The following is a 26839-nucleotide window of genomic DNA, read 5'->3' on the forward strand; positions in this document are numbered from 1 at the left end:
TCTCCCGAACCATTAATGAAGACCGGAACTCCATTTTTGAAGGAGACCACGTGTCCTAGTAACAGGGGGGGGGGGGGATTCAGCACAAATGTACGCGCTATGTCCGGCGAAATGTGTGTACCTAAATACTTTAGGGTCGTGTGAGTCCACTTAAATCGAAAGTTAGACTGCAAATCTAATAAGGTTTGCGGAGGGACAGCCCCCTGTATGGCCTCTGACTTTGAGAAATTTATTTTTAGGTGGGAAAGCTCCCTGTAAATTTGGAACTCTCGAAGGAGGTTTGGCAGAGAAATTCTGGGGTTCGTTATCGAGAACAGCATATCGTCCGCATAAGCGGAGATCTTACACTCAGTGCTGCCCATGTGGAGTCCCGTTATGTCTGGATTTTGTCTGATGGTAGAGAGGAAGGGTTCCAAGGACAGCGCGAATAGAAGGGGCGACAAGGGGCACCCCTGTCTGCTCCCATTCCCTATGTCGAGAGGAGCCGAAAGCACCCCATTCGCTTTTACCTGAGCCGAGGGACGGGAGTATATTTTACTTATCTAAGACAACATTTGTCCCCCTAGGCCTATGTGACGGGGGACCGAGAACATAAACGTCCAATTAACCCGATCAAAGGCCTTTTCGGCATCTGTACTCACAAAAAGACAGGGAGTCCTGGATGATTTGGCTTTATGCACCAGGTTAAGTACTTTAATGGTGTTGTCCCGGGCTTCCCTGGAGGGGATAAAGCCTACTTGGTCGATATGAATGAGGGATTGCAGGTGCTGCGCCAAACGCGTGGCAAGGATTTTGGAGAATAACTTCAAATCCAAATTTAAAAGGGAGATGGGTCTATAGCTCCCACAAAGGCCCGGATCCTTGCCCTCCTTGAGAATCAATGAAATATGGGCTCTAAGGGTATCCCTCGGAAAGTCCCCACCCGAGCTCAGAGCATTAAAAAACTGCACCAAGCGCGGCCGAGGGCAGGGAGAAAGGTCTTATAGTATTGCGCAGTGTATCCGTCTGGGCCCGGGGCCTTACCCACCTTCAAAAGAGCCCACCGCCCGCTGTACCTTCTCCAACATAATCGGGTCTTCCAGACATTCCCACGACTCCAATGAAAGGGTCGACAGTCCCGAACAGGCCACATACCTATCTATTTCTTCCTGACTAGACCAGGAGGGGGGCAGATTGTAAAGATCATGGTAAAATTTCCCGAAAGCATCGGCTATCTGAGTTGGGGTAGAGGCCCTTTGACCATTCCCATCTATCAGCTGCGGTATATAGGAGGAAGACTTCAACTCCTTAACAGACTGAGCCAAAATCTTCCCACATTTGTCCCCGGACTCATAGGTCAGTTTCCGACAAAACTGGAGTTCCGCCTTCGCTTTATAATGAAGTAGGTCAGTGATCTGGGCACGAGGTGTCCCCAGTTCAATTTCTAGGAGCCGCATGGGAGCATGTTTATGCCTCGCCTCAATAGAGGCAAGCCCAGAAAGTAGCTTGGCCAGCTGTTCGTTCTGCGCTCGTTTGATTTGAGCCCCGTGCTTAGTCAGGACCCGGCGGAGAACCGACTTGTGGGTCTCCCAAACCATCCCCGGGTCGCAATCCTGCGTCTCGTTTTCTTGGAAGTACATGTCAAGCGACCTAGTAACATCTGCCAAAACCTCCGGGACCTGGAGGAGGCTCTCGTTGAGGTGCCAGAACAAAGACCTGGGTGAGGGGTTCCTCGAGAGGGTGTAGGTAAGGGCTACAGGAGCGTGGTCGGACCAAGTAATATGGCCGATGGATGAAGATTCCACCAGGTGCAGTTGGTCATGAGGAATCAAAAAGAAATCTATCCTTGAGTAGGATTTGTGAGGGGGGGAGTAAAAAGAATAGTCTCCTTCCCCTGAGTGTTGCAGACGCCACACGTCAATCAGTTGGTCCCATAAGAGGCACTTGGTTATCTTCTTCCTTGTCGAAACAGGGACCGAGGAGCATGAGGTAGAGGTATCAACCGAGGGCGAAAGGGGAATGTTAAAGTCCCCTCCCACTATCAGCTGGCCCTCCCGAAAATCCCTCAAACTATCAAAGGTAGTTATAAGAAACACGTCCTGATGAGCATTGGGGACATATATCGTAGCGATGGTAAATAGTAGTTCCCCTATACGTCCCTTAAGAAAAAGAAAGCAACCTTCAGGGTCCACCCGGGATTCCTGGAACACCCAGGGGAGCCTGCTAGAGATCATAATGGAGACACCCTTGGTCTTAGCAGAGGGGTTAGTGGAGTGGTAGACATGAGGGAAAAATCTCGACCTAAGGAAAGGGAGACTCGTCTTTTTAATGTGCGTTTCTTGGACAAAGGCCACGTCAGTGCAGGAATTCTTCAGTTCCCGCTGGAGGATACGCCGCTTTTTAGGGGAATTCAGCCCCTTAACATTAAAAGAGGTGAGCTTGATAAAGTCTGCCATCGCGCTTTTGAAGTATACAGAGAGGCGCCAGGGGGAGCCACACAAGGGAAAACCAAGGTGGGTATTAGGTGGGTGGTAGGTGAGGGAGACCAAAGGGTAGAAAGGGAGGGAGAGAAAAAGAGAGAATGAAGGGTAAAAAAAAAAAAGCAGGGCCCTTCAGCCCCTGGTACATAAACATATCTTAACCACTTAAGAACTAAGCATCTTTTTGAGATTTGTTGTTCACAAGTTAAAAACAGTTTTTTTTCTAGAAAATGACTTAGAACCCCCAAATATACTTTTTTTTCTAACACCCTAGAGAATAAAATGCCGGTCGTATTTGCGCAGCGGTCTTACAAGCGTACTTTTGGAAAAAAATACACATTTTTTAATTAAAAAAAATAAAACAAAAGTAAAGTTAGCTCAATTTGTTTTGAGTTACAGAGGAGGTCTAGGGGACACAGACCCCCAAAGCATCCTCCCAATGTTGAGGGCATGTGGCCGGGTATGGTTCAGGGGGGGCGCTCTCTCGTTCCCCCTCTTTTCCTGCGGCCTGCCAGGTGGCATGCTCGGATAAAGGGTCTGGTAAGGATTTTTGGGGGAACTCCATGACATTTTTTTTTTTATTTGGTGAGGACTTCCCCTTAAAATCCATACCAGACCTGACGGGTCTAGTATGGATATTCGGGGGGAACCCCAGGTCATTTTTTTTTTTATTTGATGTGGGGTTCCATTTAATATCCATACCAGACCTGAAGGGCCTGGTAATTGAATTTGGGGGAACCCCATGCTTTTTTTTTTTATCAATGACTTTCAATGACTGTTCTCTGTATTACGGAGAGCCGACAATTCATTATAGCCGCGAGTGCTTTTAAATGACTTTTTTTCCTGCAGAAATGACACTTTGTGCAGGGACAGTTCTAAGCATGGGAATCATGCACCCCTTTACAGGAATACTATAGACACCCCCCAGGTACGAAATTTAAAGGAATATTACACTTTTATCATTTCACTTTAAGCTTTATTAAAATCACTGTTCCTGAAAAAACTGCCATTTTTAAAACTTTTTTTTGCATTGATACATGTCCCCTGGGGCAGGACCCAGGTCCCCCAACACTTTTTATGACAATAACTTGCATATTAGCCTTTAAAATTAGCACTTTCGATTTGTCCCATAGACTTTTACAGGGTGTTCCGCAGCTTTTCGAATTTGCCGCGAACACCACAAATTGTTCGCTGTTCAGCGAACAGGCAATGTTCGAGTCGATCATGAGTTCGACTCAAACTCGAAGCTCATCCCTAATCACTATCATCAGTCCATTTTCTGTTTGAACTATATACGTTCAACATGAACGAACAAAGATTTGACAAAGCAGCGAAAAACATACAAACGTCGAATCTTTGGCTTATGGTGTCTGTTGAAAGTTCTAAGAAGATTCGACGGAGCAGCTAATCTATACAGAGTCATACAATTTAGCTGCTCTGTTGAATCTTCTTTGAACAATCGACAGACACCATAAGCCTTCAATGACAGATTCGACCTTAACCACTTCCCACCCGGCCAATGTATATATACGGCCGGGTGGGAGCCGCCTGCTCCTGATAGGACGTTCAGGAACGTCATTCAGGAGCAGCGGGATCGCGCGCGCGCGCGCCCGCGCAGCGGCGCGATCCCGATGTGCTTGTGTCACCCGGACACGGCACATCTCAGATCGGCAGGAGGGCTCTGTGATTGGCCCTCCTGATCACATGACGGCCGTGTCCAATCACGGCCGTCATGTGATGTAAACAAACAGCCGGTTGCTAGGCAATCGGCTCTCCTCTCCTCACACGGAAGTCACCGCTGAGAAGAGGAGAGCAGAACGCTGCAGCCGGCTGATGATCAGTGAGTATGGGCTGCTTTTCACAGCTTTTTACTCACTGATCATCAGTGTAGTGTAAACACACAACACACCACACAGTGAAAACACAGTCCCCACATATGTCCCCAAAACACACATGTCCCTAAAACATACATGTCCCCAAATAATAAAAACACATGTCCCTAATAATAAAAACATGTCCCCCACATATGTCCCACTAAAATCACATGTCCCAATGATTATCTGCACACATATGTACGTGATCACCTGCACACATATGTACATGATCATTTGCGTACATATGTCCGTGATCACACAAACCAATTATTATACACTTAACGGAATTTTTTTTACCAAAAACATGTAGCAGAATACATTTTGGCTTAAATTTATGTCAAAATTTGATTTTATTGGATTTCTTTTCAAATAGAAAAAAGAAAATATTGTTTTTTTCCCAAATTTCCGCTTTTTTTGCGCTTATATCGCAAAAAAAAAAAACGGAGTCGTGAATAAATAACACCAAAATAAAGCTCTATTTGTGCGAACAAAATGATAACAATTTCATTTGGGTACAGTGTAGCATGACCGCGCAATTGTCACTGAAAGCGCTAGAGCGCTGAAAGCTGAAAATTGGGCTGGGAAGGAAGGGGGTGAAAGTGCCCTGTATTGAAGTGGTTAATTAATTTGGATTTTCAGACAAATGCAATTTTTAACGAAAAACAAAGTAAATAAAAACGAATTTCAGGAGTAACTAAATAAATGTATTTTTCAGACGAAAACGAAATTCCGAAACAAAATATTTCAGTGTGCACATGTCTATCTGCTCCTGAAAACTCGGTTTCCCTCTGACCATTCTCTTGGATTCTCCTTACCTGCCTGCCTGTCTCTGTGTACTGAACTGACTTTGGCTTGGACTTTGACCATGGCTTTGTCTCCTGATTGTGTACCTCGCTGCCAGCCTGTTGCCGACTCCTGCCAGTTCCTTACTCCTCTGTTAATCCTGATCTGGTCCCAGCTGAACAACCTGGTGTTCAGTCCTTACAGGAATTCCTATGTCTTCAAGTTCCAGCCTTTGACCTGCAGGCACCTGCACCCTTCTGCTGCCCCTGCACTTCCTGTATCTACCACCATGGGTGCTAGGACTGGAACTGTGCAAAAGGCCACTCTCGTCCTCTCAGGCTCCACTGTAAGGTATGTGACACCGCCACAGAGACCACTATTATCGGAAACTGGACCGCCGGCCGAAAAAGAGGATAGCGGGGTTATGGCAGCTAGCTGCTGCCATAGCAACAACATTCCTCTTCAGATTTAACACGTATATTGGTCGTGTGGTGGTCTGGAAGTGGTTAAAAAGAGTCAAATCTGAAATATTGAACAACTCAACAGTCATATACATAAAATAGAAGTAGTTACATACATTTCAACATTGTACATAGTCTATAAGAATGGAATTCTTGTACATATGTCTCAACATGTTTCGCAATGACAACCCTTGCTTCCTCAGGAGAAGTAAGGCCTTACATCTGATTCAAGTGAGATATTCAGAAACAAGCTGGATATTGATCTAGATTTCTAGAATATAGATAAAGGTAAGTATGAGAACAGATGGGGTTGGGGGCATGACCAAAGGTATAGTTGTCCTTTTTACGTTTTTTTTAAATTATTTAATCATTGCAAGTACCTGAATTTGACCTGGTATCAGTCTCTTAGATATTTGTTAGATAGCATACTTTTCCTGACTTCCTCCTGCAGCAACTTGGTGACAGTGACATTTTCCTCCTTCCAGGCAAATACAGTCATCCAAATCTCAGGAGTCGACAATCCTGCACTGTGCTGCAGCTTTGGACTACTCAGCATTTATTCTTGCCAGCAGGAGGATGTCACCCCTTGCACTACAGCAGTCAGGAAATGTCAAGTACATTATCTATCCCCCCCCCAATCATTTTTGCAGCATTTTGGGGGGGGGGGGGGGCCTTGAATAAGCAAACTTTGTTACTGATGTGAAAGATTTGCTTTAGCTATAGCAGAAGCAAAAATTCCATCTTGGCAGACAGGGCTATGCTGTATGGCCGAGCTGTGAGAAGTCAGAACTGGATGCACAGAGATACAGGTAAAACAGCATTCATGTAGTTCATCTGTGTATTTAGTCGTTTGTTTGGAATATAACTTTGATTACAGTAAATTGGCACCGTATCTCACCTTCACACAGGGGCGGACTGACCATTGGGGCACTCGGGCACTGCCCGAGGGCCCCATGCCACTAGGGGGCCCCATGAGGGTTGCCAGCCTTAGTAAAACCAGGGACAGTATGTAAAAATCTGTGTTTTTTTAAAAATACCAAGATTATAGCTGCCTCTCCAGTACCTTTTCAGTGTGTGTATGTGTATTCTCTGTGTATACTGTGTGTCTGTGTATACTGTATGTGTGTGTATACTGTGTGGCCCCATAATCTTCTATTGCCCGGGGGCCCGATAATCTCCTATTGCCCGGGGGCCCCATAATCTCCTATTGACCGGGGCCCCATAATCTCCTATTGCCCGGGGGCCCCATGAGTTGTCAGTCCGCCCCTGCCTTCACACACTTATACCACTGTCAACCCTTTTTTATATGCCAGCCACCACTCATCTACGTAAAGTTTAATTTAGTTACAGCTAATAAACCACACCTAGCTATGTCACTTAAGTTTATTAAAATTTTAGTTAACAATTCCAAACAATAGTCAGTCAACAATTAATTTCCGGAGACTATTTCCTAGAGGGCCTCTTTGGCAAAGATTAAATATTGCATTGTGTAACCTGTCTTTAGAATTTATTAGATTTACTTTCCTTACTGTTTGCATGATACAAATAGATTGTTGCTACATGTGCTTTTGTTAGCTGAGATTTAAAGCAATAATAAACCCAAAGGCAAACATTTATTATGTTGCAGCTTAACAATTCTTAGCCCTTGTACACACGGTCGGAAATTCTGCCAACCAAATCCGTTGGATTTTGTCTGACGGATTTTGTCCGACAAATTGTGTCCGAAACTGTTGCATACACACGGTCGGACCAAGTTGTCGAAATTTGCGGTTGCCAAGAACGCGGTGACGTAAGCCGTGTACGGCGGGACTAGAAAAGGGAAGTTCAGCACCACGTCCGGCACCCTTTGGGCTCCTTCTGCTGATTTCGTGTTCGTAGAAGTTTGGTGAGAGACGATTCGCGCTTTTCAGATTTGTGATTCAGATCGCTACTGCTCTTTGGTTTGTGCTTGTCTTTGCGTATCTGATAATCAGTGCGTGCAGTCATTAAGTATTTGTTGATCATTGTGGACAATATCTTGGTATAGTACGCTTTGAAAGGCATTTTTTATTGTCTGCTTGCTTCTGCTATTCAGGTTGTTCTTTCAGGCCTTGCTGTTTATCTGTGCTTTCTGGTGTCCGTTCTGACGAGCCGACCGTTTTCAAACCATGTTTCCTCTACGTACTCGTCGTAGAGTTTGTGCTGTGCAGGGGCTTCGTGTTGGGGTTGTTACTTTGACACAAGCCCGGTCCATGAACAGGGAGGAGAGGCATTTGTGAACCAAGAATTGGTTGCGCCAGCGTCACCAGTTCTCCCACATGCCTTTGCTCCGTGAGATCCGCGAGAATAATCCTGATGATTTCAGGAATTATCTCCGGATGACGGACCCCGTTTTTCCCCGTCTGCTGGCTTTGCTCATCCCTTTTATCAGCAGGCAGGATACCTGCATGCGGCAAGCCATCACTCCGGAGCAGAGGCTCATCGCCACGTTGCGCTACTTGGCGATTGGGAGAAGCCTTCAGGACCTGAAGTTCTCTACAGGCATCTCCCCCCAGGCTCTGGGGATCATTATTCCAGAGACCTGTTCTGCCATCATTCAGGTCCTGCAGAAGGACTATATGAAGGTAAGTTTTATCCTTAAACATCACATTCTCTGTATTTCATGATTGCTAATGTCTTGCATTTCTTTCCTCATTCCCTAATTACCATCATTGCAATATGCTCTAATCCATATGCTCTGCCCCTTTGTCCTCATGCAGATTTGCCTCACTAACTTCCCCACCATGCTCTTCTTGGCCCATAAAACTATAGTCTAGTCACTTACCAATGTTTTTTGTCAGCTCCATAGTATTGCTTTCCCCTAAACACCCCATAAAATGTCTACAAATGTTATGTGTGTGCTTCAATTCATGCAGAGTGACTTTTTTGAAATTTTTGGGGTTGTGCCAAACTCATTAGTAACCCCCCTCCCCCCAACTGCTAGCTCAGCTGATAGCAATCCTCTATCTGATGAATTTACCAAACCCAATACACACTATACCTACCTTTTTGATGATCACATTTATGGACGAGTTCACCTAAGCATGTAGTGTAAGGGCCTGCCTCAATACTTTCAAATGCTATTTTTTTTTAACATATTAATTATCTTGATATGTAATAGCAGAATGTCAAAATGTGCTTCCATTTTGTTTTCATTTTGTTATTATGACACTTCTTACCTGTCCCGTGGGCTGCCAATAGTGTAAATAAGGAGGGGCTTCCTAAAGTATCACACATTATTTAGGCATTCAGCTCTCAATCAAGTGGAGAGGGTTACCTGTCCTAAACATCCCCCCTCATTTTTTAGCAAGGGCACATCTGATGGGGGGGGGGGGGGGGGTGGGGGGGTGATGACTCTCATAAGCGGACCTTATCCTTTAGGCTTAAATACTCATTTCCCAAAATGTTATACTAATTTTGACCAAAAATGTGGGTGTCTAATCTGCTTGCAATGCTGATTTGTCAAATTACTAATTTTTGTTCTTGTTTCACTACGCAGTGTCCTTCAATGCCACAGGAATGGCAGACTGTGGCCTCCCACTTTGCCAGTTTTTTTTAAGTTGTGCCTTTTTCACCAACAGTGCAAACCCAAGTTCAGAGCGAGATGAGGGGACAGTCTCTTCTTCAGATAATCTTATTATGTTGTGGGTCTGCTACACACACCTTGTTTTTGTAACTAATGTATGTAGTGCATTACTGACCAAAATCGTGCTCATTTTCAGCACCATGGCATGAAAATGGCATGATTGTCCAAATTTACACCTCACTGTGGGTGCTTTTTACTAAAGGCACATCCACTATGCACTACAAGTGCACTGCAAAAGTACACCTGAAACTGCACTTGGAGAGCAAAGTGGAGTTGCCTTTATTAAATCACACTCCTTCTCAGCACAAACTAAAATGTTACTACAAATAAATTTTTGGCGCAATGAAAAAGGAAGCCACACATTGTTGATAATTAAACTTTTTAATACAAGCACATTCACATGTGCGTTTCAAAAAGGTTTTTACAACAAACCAAGAAATTGTGTGTATCCAAAACAGAGTTTAATCAGAATTTTGTTTACTTGGTGTTTTTGTGTAAACAGGCATGTATCAAACCGTAAAATACAGAACACAGGAACTTACAAAGTTCAACTTTGAAAAGTGAAGACAATATCAGACATGAGTATGTACAAACTGGGCTGATATTGCCTTCATCACATGGGGTGTGACCCCTGAAAAATCCAAATTTGGAAGATGCACACAGTGTGTCAACATGTGCTATCTCCCATCATAGGAGATCAATGTACATGCTTTGGGGCTGCAACCCCTTCATCTCAGACACTTTACACAAAACACGTACATTGATCCCCCATGATGGGAGATAGCGCATGTTGACACACTCTGTGCATCTTCCAAATTTGTAATTTCGATAAATACAACATTTTGTTTTTAAAATAGCAAAAATAAAACCCTATCTAGTTTTTGGTGTTTCACACTCTCCCCAAAACATCAATGATGTTCTTCATTTTATTTTTAACATCATTGATGTTTTTCTGTATATTTTCCAAATCCCAATTGCACCCCATTATCTCCCCAGTCAGGATCTGGGCACTTTCACTGGTAAAACAGGAATCTTCTTCCACATCACCTACAAAACAAAGCAAATAAACACACCATGTAATAAAAATATGGTGACATACATTGCTGAGCTTACTGAAAACTGTGTTCTCCAACACTCACCTGTTGTGGTGACAATTTGCCCAACCTCCACAATCTCTCCTGCCTCCCCCTCCTCCTGCTCCTGCTCCTCTGTTTGTGCTTTTGGAAGTTGGCCTTCTTTGGGAGGGGTGTGGTCCCTGGTGTACTCATACTTGCCGAGCCTTCTCTCCCCTATGAGAATGTAAACAAAGAATAATTAGCACACAGAGGAGAGAAATAGGAATCTGAAACATTGCTTGGAAGTGTTGTACAATTGTAAAAAGGAAGACTAGTGCGCTCCACCTAATAGTTCACAGGAAGACTAAATGAATACAAAATAATGTGCACAGGAAGCAGCCAGCATAAAAACAGTGATCTCAGCACCGAAAGTGAATGTATAAATTGATATAAATAAAAATGCGGCGCTACCTAAGAGTGCTTATACATATACAATGAGTAATAATACAAATAAAAATGAAAATATAGTGCAAATGAGATGCTATCCACTACATGATAAATAAAGCATATATAGTGCAAAAAAATATATCTGCATAAATGATCCAAATACAAACGAACGTACAAAAAATATCTATATAGAGTGAAAGTACGTGAAAAAATCAATCCAGTGATTAAATATAAATAATCAATATAAACAAGTGATTGTCCATAAAAAAACGTGCACTGATGACTGGTAAACTTGCAAAAATAAAGTTCATGCAGAAAGTGTAGAAATCATTTCCCAAAAGTGACAATCCACTGCAAACTTCAGTGCTTAATGAGTGCACCACCTGAAGGGTGAGGGTCCTTGGAGGTGAGAGGCTGGGGGAAATAGGTGGTGCACTCATTAAGCACTGAAGTTTGCAGTGGATTGTCACTTTTGGGAAATGATTTCTACACTTTCTGCATGAACTTTATTTTTGCAAGTTTACCAGTCATCAGTGCACGTTTTTTTATGGACAATCACTTGTTTATATTGATTATTTATATTTAATCACTGGATTGATTTTTTCACGTACTTTCACTCTATATAGATATTTTTTGTACGTTCGTTTGTATTTGGATCATTTATGCAGATATATTTTTTTGCACTATATATGCTTTATTTATCATGTAGTGGATAGCATCTCATTTGCACTATATTTTCATTTTTATTTGTATTATTACTCATAGTGTTGTACAATTGTGTTTTTTGGCCGAGTTCCAAGGTGAGAACATTATTGGGGACACTTTGTTAAGCTGGAATACTTCCCTGCAGAACGATGTTTCTTCCGAACGAATGAAACCATGAACTTGAAAGTGGCCATTTTAAAATGTACAACATGAAATCAAAGCACATGGAGCAATATGCAAGCAAGAATAATCATATGAACACATGACAACTACTTACTTTTTTTAAGAACACGCTTGATCCTAAGGTACTGCTCATGCTCCCTCACTTTCAGGTCTGACCAGCGTTTTCTCAGTTGATCCTTGGATCGGGGTACCCCAAAATTCTTATGAAGACTCTTCACAACTTTAGACATGATCTTGGCCTTTCTGATATTTGGGTTTGGGTAAGATCCATACTTCCCATCATAGTCGGCCCTGTTCAATGTCGACCATCTCCAACATCTCTCCAAAAGACATATTTGAGGCCTTAAATCTTGTCTTCCTGGATCGGGACGTTTCAGGTTCCGGGCTTTACTCACCCTCCTCCTCGTTAGTGGAACTATTATTAGTGCGCACCTGCGTTCTCTCCGCCATGTGCTCTCCCCACTGCGCCGGAAGCGAAGGGGCGGGGAATAGTCTAGAAAGAACGTCAGGGGCGGGCGTAGTTTCCCGCATGTGCACTGTATATAAAACGCAACACGCGTGTATCGTCTGTACGATTTGGGAAGAGAGTGAGGCGCGGACGCGATGAACGTGCAAACGAAGGTAACATTTTTAACTTGGTGCTTCACTAGACTAGACTGCTTCTATATAGGCCGATGTTGGGACAAAATTAGGAGGGTTTTTATTGGCATTATTAGTATTTGAGGGTTTGTCTTGTGTTGTGTCTTGCAGACAATATGGATCCATTCCAAAACTAAAATTTTATGGGGCTATTCCTAGAACTCTACAAGGAGATGCCCTGCCTGTGGCAGTTCCACAATGAGTTTTATGCCGACATAACAAAGAGGAATGCAGCGCTGGAGAAACTGCTTTCTTTGGTGCGGATCATGGTCCCCACGGCAGACATGGCCTATCTGAATAGGAAAATTGGGGTCATGAGGATTACATATTTCAGGGAGAGAAAGAAGCACCTGGAGTCCTTGAGAGCAGGAGATACAGATGCCGTTTATTACCTCAGGATGGTTCACTTTGACAGGCTGCATTTTCTGGTAGACCAGGGGGTACCCAGGCCACCACTCAGGCCACCACTCTCCAGTCTTCCTTCAAGGCATCCTTCACCCCCAGCTGAGGCTTCCAACGTCCAACCTGGGCCTTCCAGGCAGCAACATGTGGTGGGGCCCAGCTTGAGACAGGTAGTGCATTGTTGAACATATTTCTTGTGTTACATTGAATGATGTTAAATAGATGTTCTTATTGATCAGTAAGTTGTGATTTATCAAAGTGGTTTACATCTCAAGAGACAGTAGTGACCAAAAATGATTGGGACGGGAAAGAAAAATGCTGGGCTCGGAGTGATAGTCTGTTCTATTTGGTAACATTAAATTATCAAAAGCCAGGAGCACAAAATGGTGTGATTGATGATCAAAAAACTAAAACTATGTCCCCTTTTCATAAACAGGAAGACCTCAGTCGGGGGGGAGGCTGTGGCAAGTGGCAGCCAGGGGGTCGACCAACGCCCTCCTCCTCCTGCCCCAGCTACAGGAGCACAGCCACAGCCTCGAAGGATGCCTGGTGGGAAGTGCCCAAGGAAGACGAGTGAGTGATGGCCTGGGTTCAGTCTGGTCTGCCAGAAGATGCAGCCTCTTGAAGATCCACATCCTGGGGACATAAATGGCATCTGAATTTCCTGTTCTCTAGGACTTCGGGACCAGACTTCTCTCCCTGAGATATATACTCCTCAGGCCACCAATTTTTTATATTCTAATTTGTTCATGTCTGCCCTGGGGGCCAAAGGCTGCACCAAAGTAACAAGTTTCTCCAGCGCTGCGTTCCTCTTTTTAGTTTATTGCGACCAAAATAAAGGTTTTTTGATTGATGAAATACTTGTGTATGTGTTTTCCTTCCAAAAGGCCAGTTTATTTGTGAGCAGGCAGGTACATTTCCCAAAAAATAAGTGAAATGAATAACAAGGGGTACCAACAACCTCCTGTAGATTAAAAAATAAAAACAAAATATCAAAAATAAAATAATGTTGTGGTAAGTTTACACACACAAAACACCCCAAAAAAAGGAGAAATTAGCAAACTGTCTTTAAAGGAGATTTTTAGGGAATCCAAAAAAAAACATCCAAAAAAGAATAAACAAAATCTAAAATTGTGTAGATTTGACGCAAACTAAAATTGGATTGCTGAAATGGTTAAAAAAGAGTAATGAAATACGTTCGGGAGAAGTGTGTGGGACTATGAGCATCAAAAGAAGTTCGTTCTTGCAGCATTGTAAAGAATAAGAGAATGCGCTTCATGAAAGAATTTTTAACATTGCAGCGTGACGAATGTGCTATATCGATTACGAGCAGTAGTTTTACCTGAACGAGCACTTCCGTGTCGGAATTTGAATGTGAGCATGCGTGGCACTTTGTCCGTCGGAGTAGGCTACACATGATCGGAGTATGTCCGATTGGACCAGTTTGTCGGAAAATATTTCCAGCAAGTTGGAAAATTTGGTCCGACGGATATTCAGATGGAAACAGTCCGATGCATACCACACACAGTCTGATTATCCGACAACACGGGCCGATAGGACACATTCCGACGGATTCTCCGACCGTGTGTACAAGGGCTTAGATGTGATGGCTGCATTCATTTTCTTTTTTTTTAGACCTCATACATTTTTCGTACAAGGCATTAGAAAAAACAAGCTGCAAAGCCACTACCAACAGCAGGAAAAAGCAACTGTAAATAGCTACGCTAGCTTTTAGCAGGGTTTCTCTGCCTCTATTCAAAATCAATAGTTCCCTAAGAGAGTCCATTGATTTGAATAGAAGACGCACCAGAAATTGGATCACGATGATGTGACTTGTGCACTGAGGATCTTGAAAGGAAACCCCCTTTTTTGAGCATGCCGCCCGGCAGGTCAGGAAAGGAGGGAGGGCAAGCAAGCTTACCCCCCTCCCCTGGACCATACTAGGCCAAACGTCCTCAACATGGGGGATGGGCGCTTTGAGACTAGGGGCTCTGCGCCCCCACCCCAAAGCACCTTGTCCCCATGTTGAATGGAACAAAGGCCCCTTCCCAACAATCCAGGGTGGTGGTTGTCCAGGCCTGCGGGCAGGGGTCTTATCGAAATCTAGAAGCTCCTTTAACAAGGGGGGCCCCCAAATCCTGATGTGTATGAGTATGGGGTACATTGTACCTCTACCCATTCACCAAAAAAAGTGTCAAAGAAATAAAACCAGCACTCAGGTTTTTGACAATGTCCTTTATTGAAGCAGCTCCAGCGTCTCTTCTCCCTCTGGCGATATCTTCTCCCCTCTCCGGCACTGTCTTCTCCACTGTCTTCTCCTGCTGTCTTCTTACTCTGGCTCTTCTGCTGTCTTCTTACTATGGCTCTTCCGCTGCCTCCGGTTCTTCTTCCTCCGCTCTCTGATTGTTCTTTTGTAGCCATGGGGTGTGGCCATCCGGTGATGTCATCCAGAGACCCTGCCTCCTTGTGACCTCACCACTCGGGGCATGATGGGACAATGATGTTGCAAGGGGGCGGGGTCTGTGAATGACATCACCAGATGGCTATGCCCCATGGCTACAAAATAGCCTGCAGAGAGCAGAGCTCACATTACTGAGGGAGCTAGTGTCGGGAGAAGATCGGAGGAAGAAGAACCCGAGGGCAGCAGCAGAGCCAGAGTAAGAAGACAGTGGAGGGAGAAGAACCAGAGAGGGGAGAAGACATCACTGGAGGAGGGAAAAGAACCGGAGAGCGAAGAAGACATCACCAGAGGGTAAAGAGACGCTGGAGCTGCTTTAATAAGACTTTGTCAAAAACATGAGTGCTGGTTTTATTTCTTTGACACTTTTGGTGAATGGGTAGGGGTACAATGTACCCCATACTCATTCAGATAGGGTGGGGAGTCAGGATCTGGGGGACCCCCTTGTTAAAGGGGGCTTCCACATTTCAATAAGCTGCCACCTGCAGACCTTGACAATCACCGCCTAGGGTTGTCAGGAAGAGGCCCTTGTCCCTATCAACATGGGGACAAGGTGCTTTTGGGTGGGGGACCCAGAGCCCCCATGTTGAGGGCATGGCCTGGTATGGTCCGGGGGGGAGAAGCTAGTTCTGCCCCCTTTCCTGACCTGCTGGGCTGCATGCTCAGATAAGGGTCCAGTATGGATTTTGGGGGGACCCCACGCCGTTTTTTCTTCATCTTGGCGAGAGGTACCCCTTCAAGATCCTCAGTGCACAAGTTGCACCCAAGTCGGATCATCATGATCTGACTTGTATGCGACTTCTATTCAAATCAATGAGCTCTCATAGGGAACCACTGATTTTGAAGTAAAAAAAAAAAAACACAGCCTTTAGCAGCGTCAGAGGTTTGTACAGCTTTAAAACGCCTATGCCACTTACAGCTCCTAAAAGCCTGTGTGTGAATGGACACATAGAATAACATGGAGAGGCATTTTTAAGCTGCAAAAAAAAAAAAATCTGACGCTGGTAAAAGTAGCTGTGAAAACGCCCTGTGTGCATGAGGCCTAAGGATTTCTTTCTATTTTAATTTGTTGATCCAGCCAGTAAGTCTTTTGTTTTAGCTGTCTTGCAGATGTATCAGTTAGCATGTTTTAAATTACAGAGGAGGTCTAGGGCTAGAATTATTTCTCTCACTCTACCAATTGTGGCAATACCTCCCATGTGTGGTTTGAACACCGTTTTCATATGGGGGTGCTACTCACATGAGTTAACTTCTGCACGCGAGCTCGTCAGGACGGGACGCGTTTAAAAAAAAAATGTTTTCTTATTTATTTTACACTGTTTTTTTTTTTTTTTAATTGTGTCACTTTTATTCCTATTACAAGGAATGTAAACATCCCTGTAATAGAAAAAAAAAGCATGACAGGACCTCTTAAATATGAGATCAAAAAAAATAAAAAAATTGTAATAAAAAAAAAAGAAAAAAAAAATGGCTCTTAAAGAGCTATGGGCGGAAGTGATGTGTTGATGTCGCTTCCACCCTGCAATGGTATGGAGATGGGTGGGCCATATTCCCCTCACTCAGCTCCATGTCAGGCCACAAGAAGGATCTGATCGCTTCTGCCGTTTCCGCTGGCTCCGGTAAGAAGCAGAGGGCACCGGATCGTGACGGGAGGGGTGGGGCCCCTCTCCCGTCGCCAATAAAAGTGATCTTGCCAAAGAGACCACTTTTATCTTAAACTGTTCTGCTCAATGAAGAAGAGGATACTGGGGTTATGGCAGCTAGCTGCTGCCATAACAACAATATAATCCTTCAAAATACCGAAGTATAACAACGGTGGGCATTCCAGAAGTGGTTAACAAAAAGAAAATACATGACCATGATTAGATAGGCATTGCTCAAGCTTTAGACCGGAAGTTTGGCTATGTTGGTTGAGCAGATTGAGGGGGCAGAGCACAATAACTGGTACAATCACCGGTGCATATAATACAGTTTATAAAGCTCATCTTGCACAAATTTTAATGCGGTAAGCTTAGCTATTAAGATAAGATAAGATAACACTGACACATGTGCTTTGATGTGAAGGTTTAGTTCTACTTTAACCTTTCCTTTGTCTATTAAAAGAAACATTTGGGCTATGCCTGCACATTCATTTTGAGGTCCTAACCGTATTCAGTACATTTACAGACATGCAGGGTTGCCAAACCTTATCATATATTACCAAGGTACAGTATATTGCAACTGGATGGAAAGGAGTTACTACCAATATCTATGAGTACCTTCTGACAAATTCATCAACTTACTCTGTGACCGGCGTCCTGTAATACTTTGGCCGCTGATAATCCGGACATCCCGGCACCAACAATTACAATGTGCTTCTGGTTAGATTTTGGGACAGGAGGCAATCCATGTATGGCAATATCCATCAGCTCTTCATACTCCGGATCCCGAAGACACTCTTCCACCAAGTTTGAACCTTTGCTGCTTTGACCATATGCTCCAGCCCAAACCAGCAGGCTGAGAAATACTGAGGGAACAAAGATTACAAATTACTGTTTAAATTAAACTCATGTCTCAGCCACCATGCTCAACAATATGAAGTTTCTCTGACAACTGCTTCTAATAATGCATCACAGCTGTAAGGTACTTTCACACTGAGGAGCTTTTCAGGTATTTTAGCACTAAAAATAGCGCCTCTCATACCTCCCCAGTGTGAAAGCCCGAAGTGCTTTCACACTGGAGCGGTGCACTTGCAGGGCGGGAAAAAAAGTTCTGCAAGCAGCATCTTTTAGGGAGGTTTGGGAGCGCTGTATACACCGCTCCTGAAACGCATTGCCCATTGAAATGAATGCGCCGCCAAATCGCCTGCAAAGTGCTTTGGCAGCACCACAACACCGGCGCATTTAACTCTTTCCTCGGCCGCAAGCGGGGGTTAAAAGTGCCCCGCTAGTGGCCGAAAAGCGCCACTATAACAGCGGTAAAGCGCCACTAAAACTAGCGGTGCTTTACCGCTAATGCCGGCAGCGCCCCAGTCTGAAAGTACCCTTAGAACTAGGGCATTTATGTGTGTATATTGTGCCATTGAGTGCTAAAATGCTTGCGAGCTAAAAGTGCCCATCACATGATGCATGGCAGCACACCACAGCCCACATACCATGCAAAGTTTTTACAAAAGGATCATGTATGTTTTTAATCTGTTATGATTCATTGTAAGCTCATTCACAATTATAGGCTGCCTAACCTAATGCATGCCAATGAGTGCCTTAATGTATGTTAATACATATGCATTAATGCACTGCAACGAAAGTTCATGCAGACATATTAAGCTAAGCCACCATAGATAGTGCAGTTTTCTTTCCTGCAATAGTGTTGAGGGGGCAATCTCTCCGGTAAAGCTACTGTGCTCTCCCAGGGGGCAGGGGAGCCATCCCTGCTGGGTTGCCAGTGGCTATAGCTGCAATAATTGCATGAACAATCCAACAGGCTGGTGGTACCCAAGTTGATTGATCGGTCAACTTGGGTACAATCAGCCTGCCCATGAATGGTTTGAATCTCAGCTGGTCCAGGATGAGATTCTAACTGTCTAAGGCCAACTTTATTGAAAGGTCCTCTAGGGTTGAAAGGATTAAGCACAGCCAGCCAACTGCATGGCGAATATGTGTATAACTGTGACTCCCTTGACTGCTCACACTTTTATCTTTCTTGCCATGAGTTCAGAGAGTGACTTCCTACTGAATAATCTTTCCCACGTTAAAGCGGTTGTAAAACACTGGATGTTTTTATTTTCTACCATGCAAGGTAAAGCCATAATGTGCTAGTCTGCATTGCAGACTAACACATTATGTTAAACTTACCTTAAAACAAAGTCCTCCTGCACGGAGATGTCAGAGCTGGTGGCTGCTTCCATCATCACTAGGTACAAACACTGGTTCTGTGATTGGCCAGAGCCGCAATGACATCACTCCTGCGCATGCACGCGGGAGCCGCCGGTCATAGCACAGGGCTCTGAAGGAATGTCAGGGGTGGCCGTTCCTTCAGAGCACATGTGCCAGTGATGTTACTGGCTGCATGTACAGTAAATATCTCCTAAACAGTGCACGTTTTCTGAAATATTTACACTGCCTATAGGTAAGTTTTATTATAGGCTTACCTATAGGTAAGAGTCAGTGATCGAAGTTAACTTCCACTTTAACAATATTAAAAACTATATATTTGTTCGGATAATTGATAGATAAGTCTGGAAGAAGTCTGTTTTATTATCTTTATAGACATATTCTGGACAGTTCCCCCACTATGACCCATCATAAGAATGATATACGTGAGAAAAGTAAAAAAAAAAATAATACACTTAAAAAAAATGCTCATTGGGGTTCTCTGTAGTGCTGTTATTTATATATTTATTGTTAAAAGTATTCTTTTACCAATTTTAGCAAGGTCCATATAAAAATAATTCTCATGTTAGTCAGCTCTACCATGTCCACACAATGGAGCCAGTTCTCACAGCTCCGGAGTGGCTGCAGTCTGCATTGAAGAAGGGTCTTGTGCTTCTTCTGGTCTGATTAAGGTGCAAATTCAGAAAAAAAAATTCAGACCTGAATCGGTAACCAGGGACACAATGGACCCCATGCTGTGAGTCATGGCCACACATATGTGAACAGAGCCTTAACCATAGCAACAATCCTTAAATAGAGGAGGCAAAATTAACTTCCGATTGGTATTCTCCCATCAGCTGTATCATATCTTTGCTCAGTATCTGTCAATGGAACCCAGATTGGGGAATAGAACTATATCATATTACATATGGAGCATCCTCAAAACATACTGTGCAATTACCTAAAACTGGCAAACAATACAGGTATCATGAAAACAGAAAGAAGAAATGGGAAAATAATAAGTCGAAAGACCTCCACACTAAGGCTTCAAATGAAGAGATATATTAAGCCCATTTAGCCTATTCAAATTTAGATTGTGTATTTTTCAATATGCTCATCAACCTATCATTCACCATGATCCAGTTAAGTTTATTTTTGACAAGGTCTAGTGGAATTGAGAATTTATGAAAACATGCAGTAATCTCAATTCCGGTAGTTACTGGACCCCTGGGGACATTGGAAAAGTTACTTCAAAGCAATGTATCCTCTTTGGACTTTTGAGATTAACCAAGGTCACAGTGCAGTTGAGCACATATACTATAATCCAAAAGCCCTGAGCATTTGGGCATTATGTTATATATTTTAGTTCTGATCCAATGGCAATATGGCCATCACAAAATAATACATACCTTGCAATTAAATGTGATTAGCAAAGAATTTTTATAAGGCAAAAACAGCAGAGGAACCTCCATTTATGAGCTTTGACATACAAGGAAACAACATTCCAGTATTTATAGTCTAGGTGTGTGCTAGCTTATTCTTAAAATAGAACTCCAACAAAACGTCTTTTAGATTAGGGTGACCAGAAGTTCGATTTCCAGGGACAGTCCTGGACTGAGCATACTCTCCCTGGTACAAATCTGTCCCTGGATTGCAGTGGTAGCGTCAGGCAGGGCCACTTTTAAGCCAGTGCAGTGCCCTTAAAGGGGTTTTAAAGGTTTGTGTTTTTTTTCACCTTAATGCATTCTATGCATTAAGGTGAAAAAACACCTGGAGATAATTGTACAACCCCCTCCCCCCCCCCCCGTTTTACTTACCTGAGCCCTGGAACTTGACTAATGGGGACACGTCTGTCTGCCCAGGGTTCTCGGCTCTTGATTGGATAGATTGATAGCAGCACAGCCATTGGCTCCCACTGCTGTCAATCAAATCCAATGCAGGCACCGGGTGAGGGGGATGGGGCCAAGTACTGCATTTGGCCTCTATCGATGCCAAATGCTGGATTCGGGTGCGGGCCTGCAAGGTAACCCCCCAGGAGAGCGATTCTCCTAGGGGGTTATCTGATGTGGGGAGGAGCCGCGAGAGCAGCCGAGGGACCCCAGAAGAGCAAGTTTGGGGCCACTCTGTGCCAAACGAGCTGCGCAGTGGAGGTTAGTATGACATGTTTGTTATTTATTTATTTATTTTTAAACAAACCCTTATGCCGCGTACACACGATCAGACTATCTGGCGGACTTAGTCTGGCGGACAAACCGCCGGAAAGTCGGCCAAATTTCCGAACGAGCGGACCTGCCCACACACTGGACTTTTCCGGCGGACATAGCAGGAGTCCGCCGTACTTTTGAAATGAGCGGACTTGCCCACACACGGAGGAAAGTCAGTTCATTTTGAATGCGGCTCCAGGTAGCCGGGACTAGCGAAGGAAGTCAATGTTGCTGCCTTCGGCGGCGAGATTGACACGCCGCTGGCCCTGTCACCTGGTATGAACTTAAAGAGGAAGACCTATGCCGAAGAACGGCATGGGGGTTCAACCCCTAGGTCCATATCCGACCCTTATCCGAGCACGCTACCCGGCCGGTCGAGAAAGGGGGTGGGGATGAGCGCCCCCCTGAGCCCTACCAGGCTGCGTGCCCTCAACATGGGGCGTGCCCCCACCCCAAAGCACCTTGTCCCCATGTTGATAAGGACAAGGACCTCTTCCCGACAACCCTGGCCGTTGGTTGTCGAGGTCTGCGGGCGGGGGGCTTATCGGAATCTGGGAGCCCCCTTTAATAAGGGGGCCCCAGATACCGGCCCATCACCCTATGTTAATAAGTATGGGGTACAATGTACCCCTATCCATTCACCTGTGAAAAAATAACCACACAAGGGTTTAAAATAATTTATTGCACAGCTCCGGGGGTCTTCTCGCCGGAATCCTCCACTATCTTCTGCTAGTTCTTCCTCTTCCTCTTCTTCCTCTCTCTGACCGTAATGACAATTACCGTCCATTATGATGTCACAGTCCCAGCATCCTCTGGGACTGTGATATCATAAAGGGCAGGGACATCACCCAGTGACCCCGCCCATTGTCCCTATATAAGTCGCCGCACACCGCGTCCCTGTCATTGCGGCCAGAGAGAGCATCGAGTCAACATCTCAAGGAAGAAGAACAAGAAGAGAAGGCGGCAGTGGCGGTGACAGAAGACCGGGCCACCGCTAATAAAAGAGCTGGAAGAAGAACCGAAGAGGCGGACAAGACCCCCAAAGTCGGAAGAAGAGGGGGCGGCGACAGAAGACCAGGCCACCGCTAGTAAAAGAGCTAAAAGAAGGAAAGGGGAGGCCCGGCAAGAAGAACCGAAGAGGGGGACAAGACCCCCGAAGTCGGAAGAAGATGGCAACGAAGAAGAAAGTCGGGCTCCTCCGCTAGTAAAAGAGCTAGCAGAAGATAGTGGAGGAGTCCGGCGAGAAGACCCCCCAAGACGGAAGAAGACCCCCGGAGCTGTGCAATAAATTATTTTAAACCCTTGTGTGTTGTGTTTTATTTATATTTTTTCACAGGTGAATGGGTAGGGGTACATTGTACCCCATACTCATTCACATAGGGTGGGGGGCCGGTATCCGGGGGCCCCCTTATTAAAGGGGGCTCCTGGATTCCGATAAGCCCCTGCCCGCAGACCCCGACAACCAAAGACCAGGGTTGTCGAGAAGAGGCCCTTGTCCTCATCAACATGGAGACAAGGTGCTTTGGGGTGGGGGGGCCACGCGGTCCCCCTTCCCCAAAGCACCCCCCCCCCATGTTGAGGGCATGCGGCCTGGTATGGCTCAGGAGGGGGGGGCGCTCGCTCGTCCCCACCCCCTTTCCTGACCGGCCGGGTAGCGTGCTCGGATAAGGGTCTGATATGGACCTAGGGGGGACCCCCACGCCGTTTTTTTGATGTAGGGCTTCCCCTTTAAGTCCATACCAGGTGACGGGGCCAGCAACATGTCAATCTCGCTGCTGAAGGCGGCGACATTGACTTCCTTCGCTAGTCCCGTCTACCTGGAGCATGGTGGTGGGAGTGTCATGGTCTGGGGCTGCATGAGTGCTGCTGGAACTGGGGAGCTACAGTTCATTGAGGGAACCATGAATGCCAACATGTACTGTGACATACTGAAGCAGAGCATGATTCCTTCCCTTAGGAGACTGGGCTGAAGGGCAGTATTCCAGCATGAAAACGACCCCAAACACACCTCCAAGACCACCACTGCCTTTCTAAAGAAGCTGAGGGTAAAGATGGACTGACCAAGCATGTCTCCAGACCTAAACCCTATTGAGCATCTCTGGGGCATCCTCAAAAAGAAGGTGGAGGGGCTCAAGGTCTCTAACATCCACCAGATCCCTGATGTCCTTATGGAGGAGTGTAAGAGGACTCCAGTGGCAACCTGTGAAGCTCTATTGAACTCCATGCCCAAGAGGGTTAAGGCAGTGCTGGAAAATAATGGTGGTCACTGAAAATATTGATACATTGTGCCCAATTTGGACATTTTCACTTAGGGGTGTACTCACTTTTGTTGCCAGTGGTTTAGACATGAATGGCTGTGTGTTGAGTTATTTTGAGGACAGAAAATTTTAACTGTTATACAAGCTGTACACTTACTACTTTACATAGTAGCAAAGTGTAATTACTTCAGTGTTGTCACATGAAAAGATATAATAAAATATTTACAAAAATGTGTGAGAGATGTACTCACTTTTGGGAGATACTGTATATATATATATATATATAAATATATAAAATACAATCCTTCCATAAACCTTATTTTAGATTTGGTTAGAGTTGGAAAGAGTTTGAACCCTTTTTGTCTTGGTTTCACACTATTGCAAATTTGATGTGGATTTCTCCGAATCTACTTTGCATGTCAGGAGATTGTCGAGGATCTCTATGGAGCCGGTTCACACATCTCCGGAGTGGATCCGGTGTGAACTGCACAGGAGTCTTTTGCATCTTCTAGTTAGTTTCAGGTCTGAATTCAGCCAAAAATGTTTGCTGAAATCGGACCGGAAATGGTGAACGGTGATGCACTGGACCCCTGCTGTGTGCCACTCTGTGCTTTGATGTGAATGCAGCCTTAGGTCCCTTTCACACTTGTACAACTTGTCCCATGATTTGATACTGCAAAGTGGCATGACAAGTAGTGATGGACGAACTTCCGACGGGACGTTTCGCGAACGCGAAACGCGAACGGACACAAACGTTCGCGAAAACGACCGTTCGCCGCGGGCTCCATTGACTTCAATGGGAGGCGAATTTCGCAAACCTTTAGGTCGAATTTGCGGCCACGGGGTAATTATTAGGGGGTAGCACGTAGTCCCACCACCTGGACAATAGCATAATACATGTATGAGGTGAATTTGGGATCGATAACTACAAGCATTTTTTTTTTATTTGGGAAATTGTTCTGACAATTCAGGACTATGGAGCTAATGAAGGCAATGGAGGAGAGGGAAGGTCAGGGACCAGGGTAGGCAAACAAGAGGGTGCAGGAGATACAGAGCACTGACAGCAGCACCGTAATACAGAGCACTGACATCAGCACCGTGACATACAGCGCTGACAGCAGCTCCGTGACATACAGCGCTGACAGCAGCTCCGTGACATACAGCGCTGACAGCAGCTCCGTGACATACAGCGCTGACAGCAGCTCCGTGACATACAGCGCTGACAGCAGCTCCGTGACATACAGCGCTGACAGCAGCACCGTGACATACAGCGCTGACAGCAGCTCCGTGACATACAGCGCTGACAGCAGCTCCGTGACATACAGCGCTGACAGCAGCTCCGTGACATACAGCACTGACAGCAGCTCCGTGACATACAGCGCTGACAGCAGCTCCGTGACATACAGCGCTGACAGCAGCACCGTGACATACAGCGCTGACAGCAGCTCCGTGACATACAGCGCTGACAGCAGCTCCGTGACATACAGCGCTGACAGCAGCTCCGTGACATACAGCGCTGACAGCAGCTCCGTGACATACAGCGCTGACAGCAGCTCCGTGACATACAGCGCTGACAGCAGCTCCGTGACATACAGCGCTGACAGCAGCTCCGTGACATACAGCGCTGACAGCAGCTCCGTGACATACAGCGCTGACAGCAGCTCCGTGACATACAGCGCTGACAGCAGCTCCGTGACATACAGCGCTGACAGCAGCACCGTAAGCAGCCCCAGGAGGAAGTCAGCACAGCACAGGGATGGTGTGATCCCCTCATAATAAGAACCCCCAGGAGGAAGTCAGCACAGCACAGGGATGGTGGGAGCCCCTCATAATAAGAACACCCAGGAGGAAGTCAGCACAGCACAGGGATGGTGGGAACCCCTCATAATAAGCAGCCCCAGTAGAAATATGACACCGCTCAACCTCTTCAAAGAGGAGGGTAGGGGCATATAGTACGGTGTGCTTTTTTGGGTCAGGGAAGTGAGCCAAATGAATTAAGAAGGTCTGTGTGCTTGATTCCAAAAATTGTTTATAGACATATACATGGTCTACTGATCACATGTGTTGAATTCCTCCGAGATCCATGCCTCATTCATTTTTAGAAATGTGAGGTAGTTAACACTGTGGTGAGCTAGGCGAGTACGCTTATCGGTCACAATCCCCCCTGCTGCGCTGAACGTCCTTTCGGACAGGACACTGGATGAGGGGCAAGCCAACAGTTCGATTGCAAATTGGGCAAGCTCTGGCCAGAGGTCAAGCCTGCCCACCCAGTAGTCTAGGGGTTCATCACTCCTCAGAGCGTCCACATCGGCCGTTAACCCAATGTAGTCGGACACCTGACGGTCTAGGCGTTCCCTGATGCTGGATCCGGATGACACCTGTCGATGGGTCGGCTGAAAGAATGACCTCATATCCGAAGTCACCAACACATCTTCAAACCGGCCTCTTCTTGCAGGCGCTGTTGGATTGGTACCCGCAAATCCTTCTCTGGGAGTGGGAATTGCTCCTCTGCCAGCGCACGCAAAAGCAGAATGCAGCATTTCTCGAAGCAAGGCCTGGAAGTGCTGCATTCTGACAGCCCTCTGCGACGGCGGTAACATTTCCGCCATTTTGTGTTTGTACCGGGGGTCTAAGTACGTTGCCACCCAGTACTGGTCCTTGACCCTCATGCTTTTTATACGGGGGTCCCTATTAAAACACTGGAGCATGAAGGCCCCCATTTGCACTAAAGTGGAAGCGGTGTGGTGGCCTGGCTCCTGCTCATCATCCAGGATAATGTCGTCCTCTTCATTCTCCTCTCCCCATCCTCGCACAACAGGGATCCCAGAAAGGTTTAAAGCATGCTCTTCTTGCTCCTGCTCATCCGCCCCGGCACCATCCTCCTCTGACTCCTCATCAGACTCCTGTTGTTGACTTGTCTCAGATAGAGTAGCCCCCCCTGGGAATTCATCCAGCATTGCGACTTCCTCATCTTCCCGCTCCTGCTCCTCCACAGCCTGATCAATGACACGACGCAATGCACGCTCCAGAAAGAAGGCATAAGGTACCATGTCACTGATGGCGCCATGGCTGCGACTGACCAGTTTGGTGATCTCCTCAAATGGCCGCAGAAGTCTGCATGTGTCGCGCATGAGCAGCCACTGGCGCGGTGAAAAAAAACCCAGCTCCCCAGAACCGTTTCTTTCGCAGAGTTCATACAGGTAGACGTTAACTGCACGTTTCTGCTGGAGCAGCCTATCAAGCATATAGAAGGTTGAGTTCCATCGCGTCGGGCAATCGCAAATAAGACGTCTGACCGGCAGATGGTGTCGCCGCTGAATGTCAGCAAGGCGAGCCATGGCCGTGTAAGATCTTCTGAAATGGGCCGAGATTTTCCTTGCCTGCCGCAAGATGTCCTGGACCCCAGGGTATTTGACAAGGAATCGCTGCACGACCAAGTTTAAGACGTGTGCCATG

General features: G+C 45.6%; 1 protein-coding gene across 1 annotated transcript in view; it reads right to left on the reverse strand.

Annotated features, from left to right (window-relative positions):
• The window catches only part of LOC143934178 (L-amino-acid oxidase-like), a 117662-nt gene that overhangs the window by 34806 nt on the left and 56017 nt on the right, over window positions 1–26839 (reverse strand). The window contains exon 2 of the mRNA XM_077457570.1: window positions 17353–17576. Within this exon, the coding sequence (XP_077313696.1) occupies window positions 17353–17576 (224 nt within the window). The remainder of the gene's footprint in view (window positions 1–17352; window positions 17577–26839) is intronic.

Source organism: Lithobates pipiens, unplaced genomic scaffold (genome assembly GCF_037356315.1).
Source record: "Lithobates pipiens isolate NorthernLeopardFrog02 unplaced genomic scaffold, aLitPip1_a1.2 Scaffold_27, whole genome shotgun sequence".
Taxonomy (NCBI): Eukaryota; Metazoa; Chordata; class Amphibia; order Anura; family Ranidae; genus Lithobates; species Lithobates pipiens.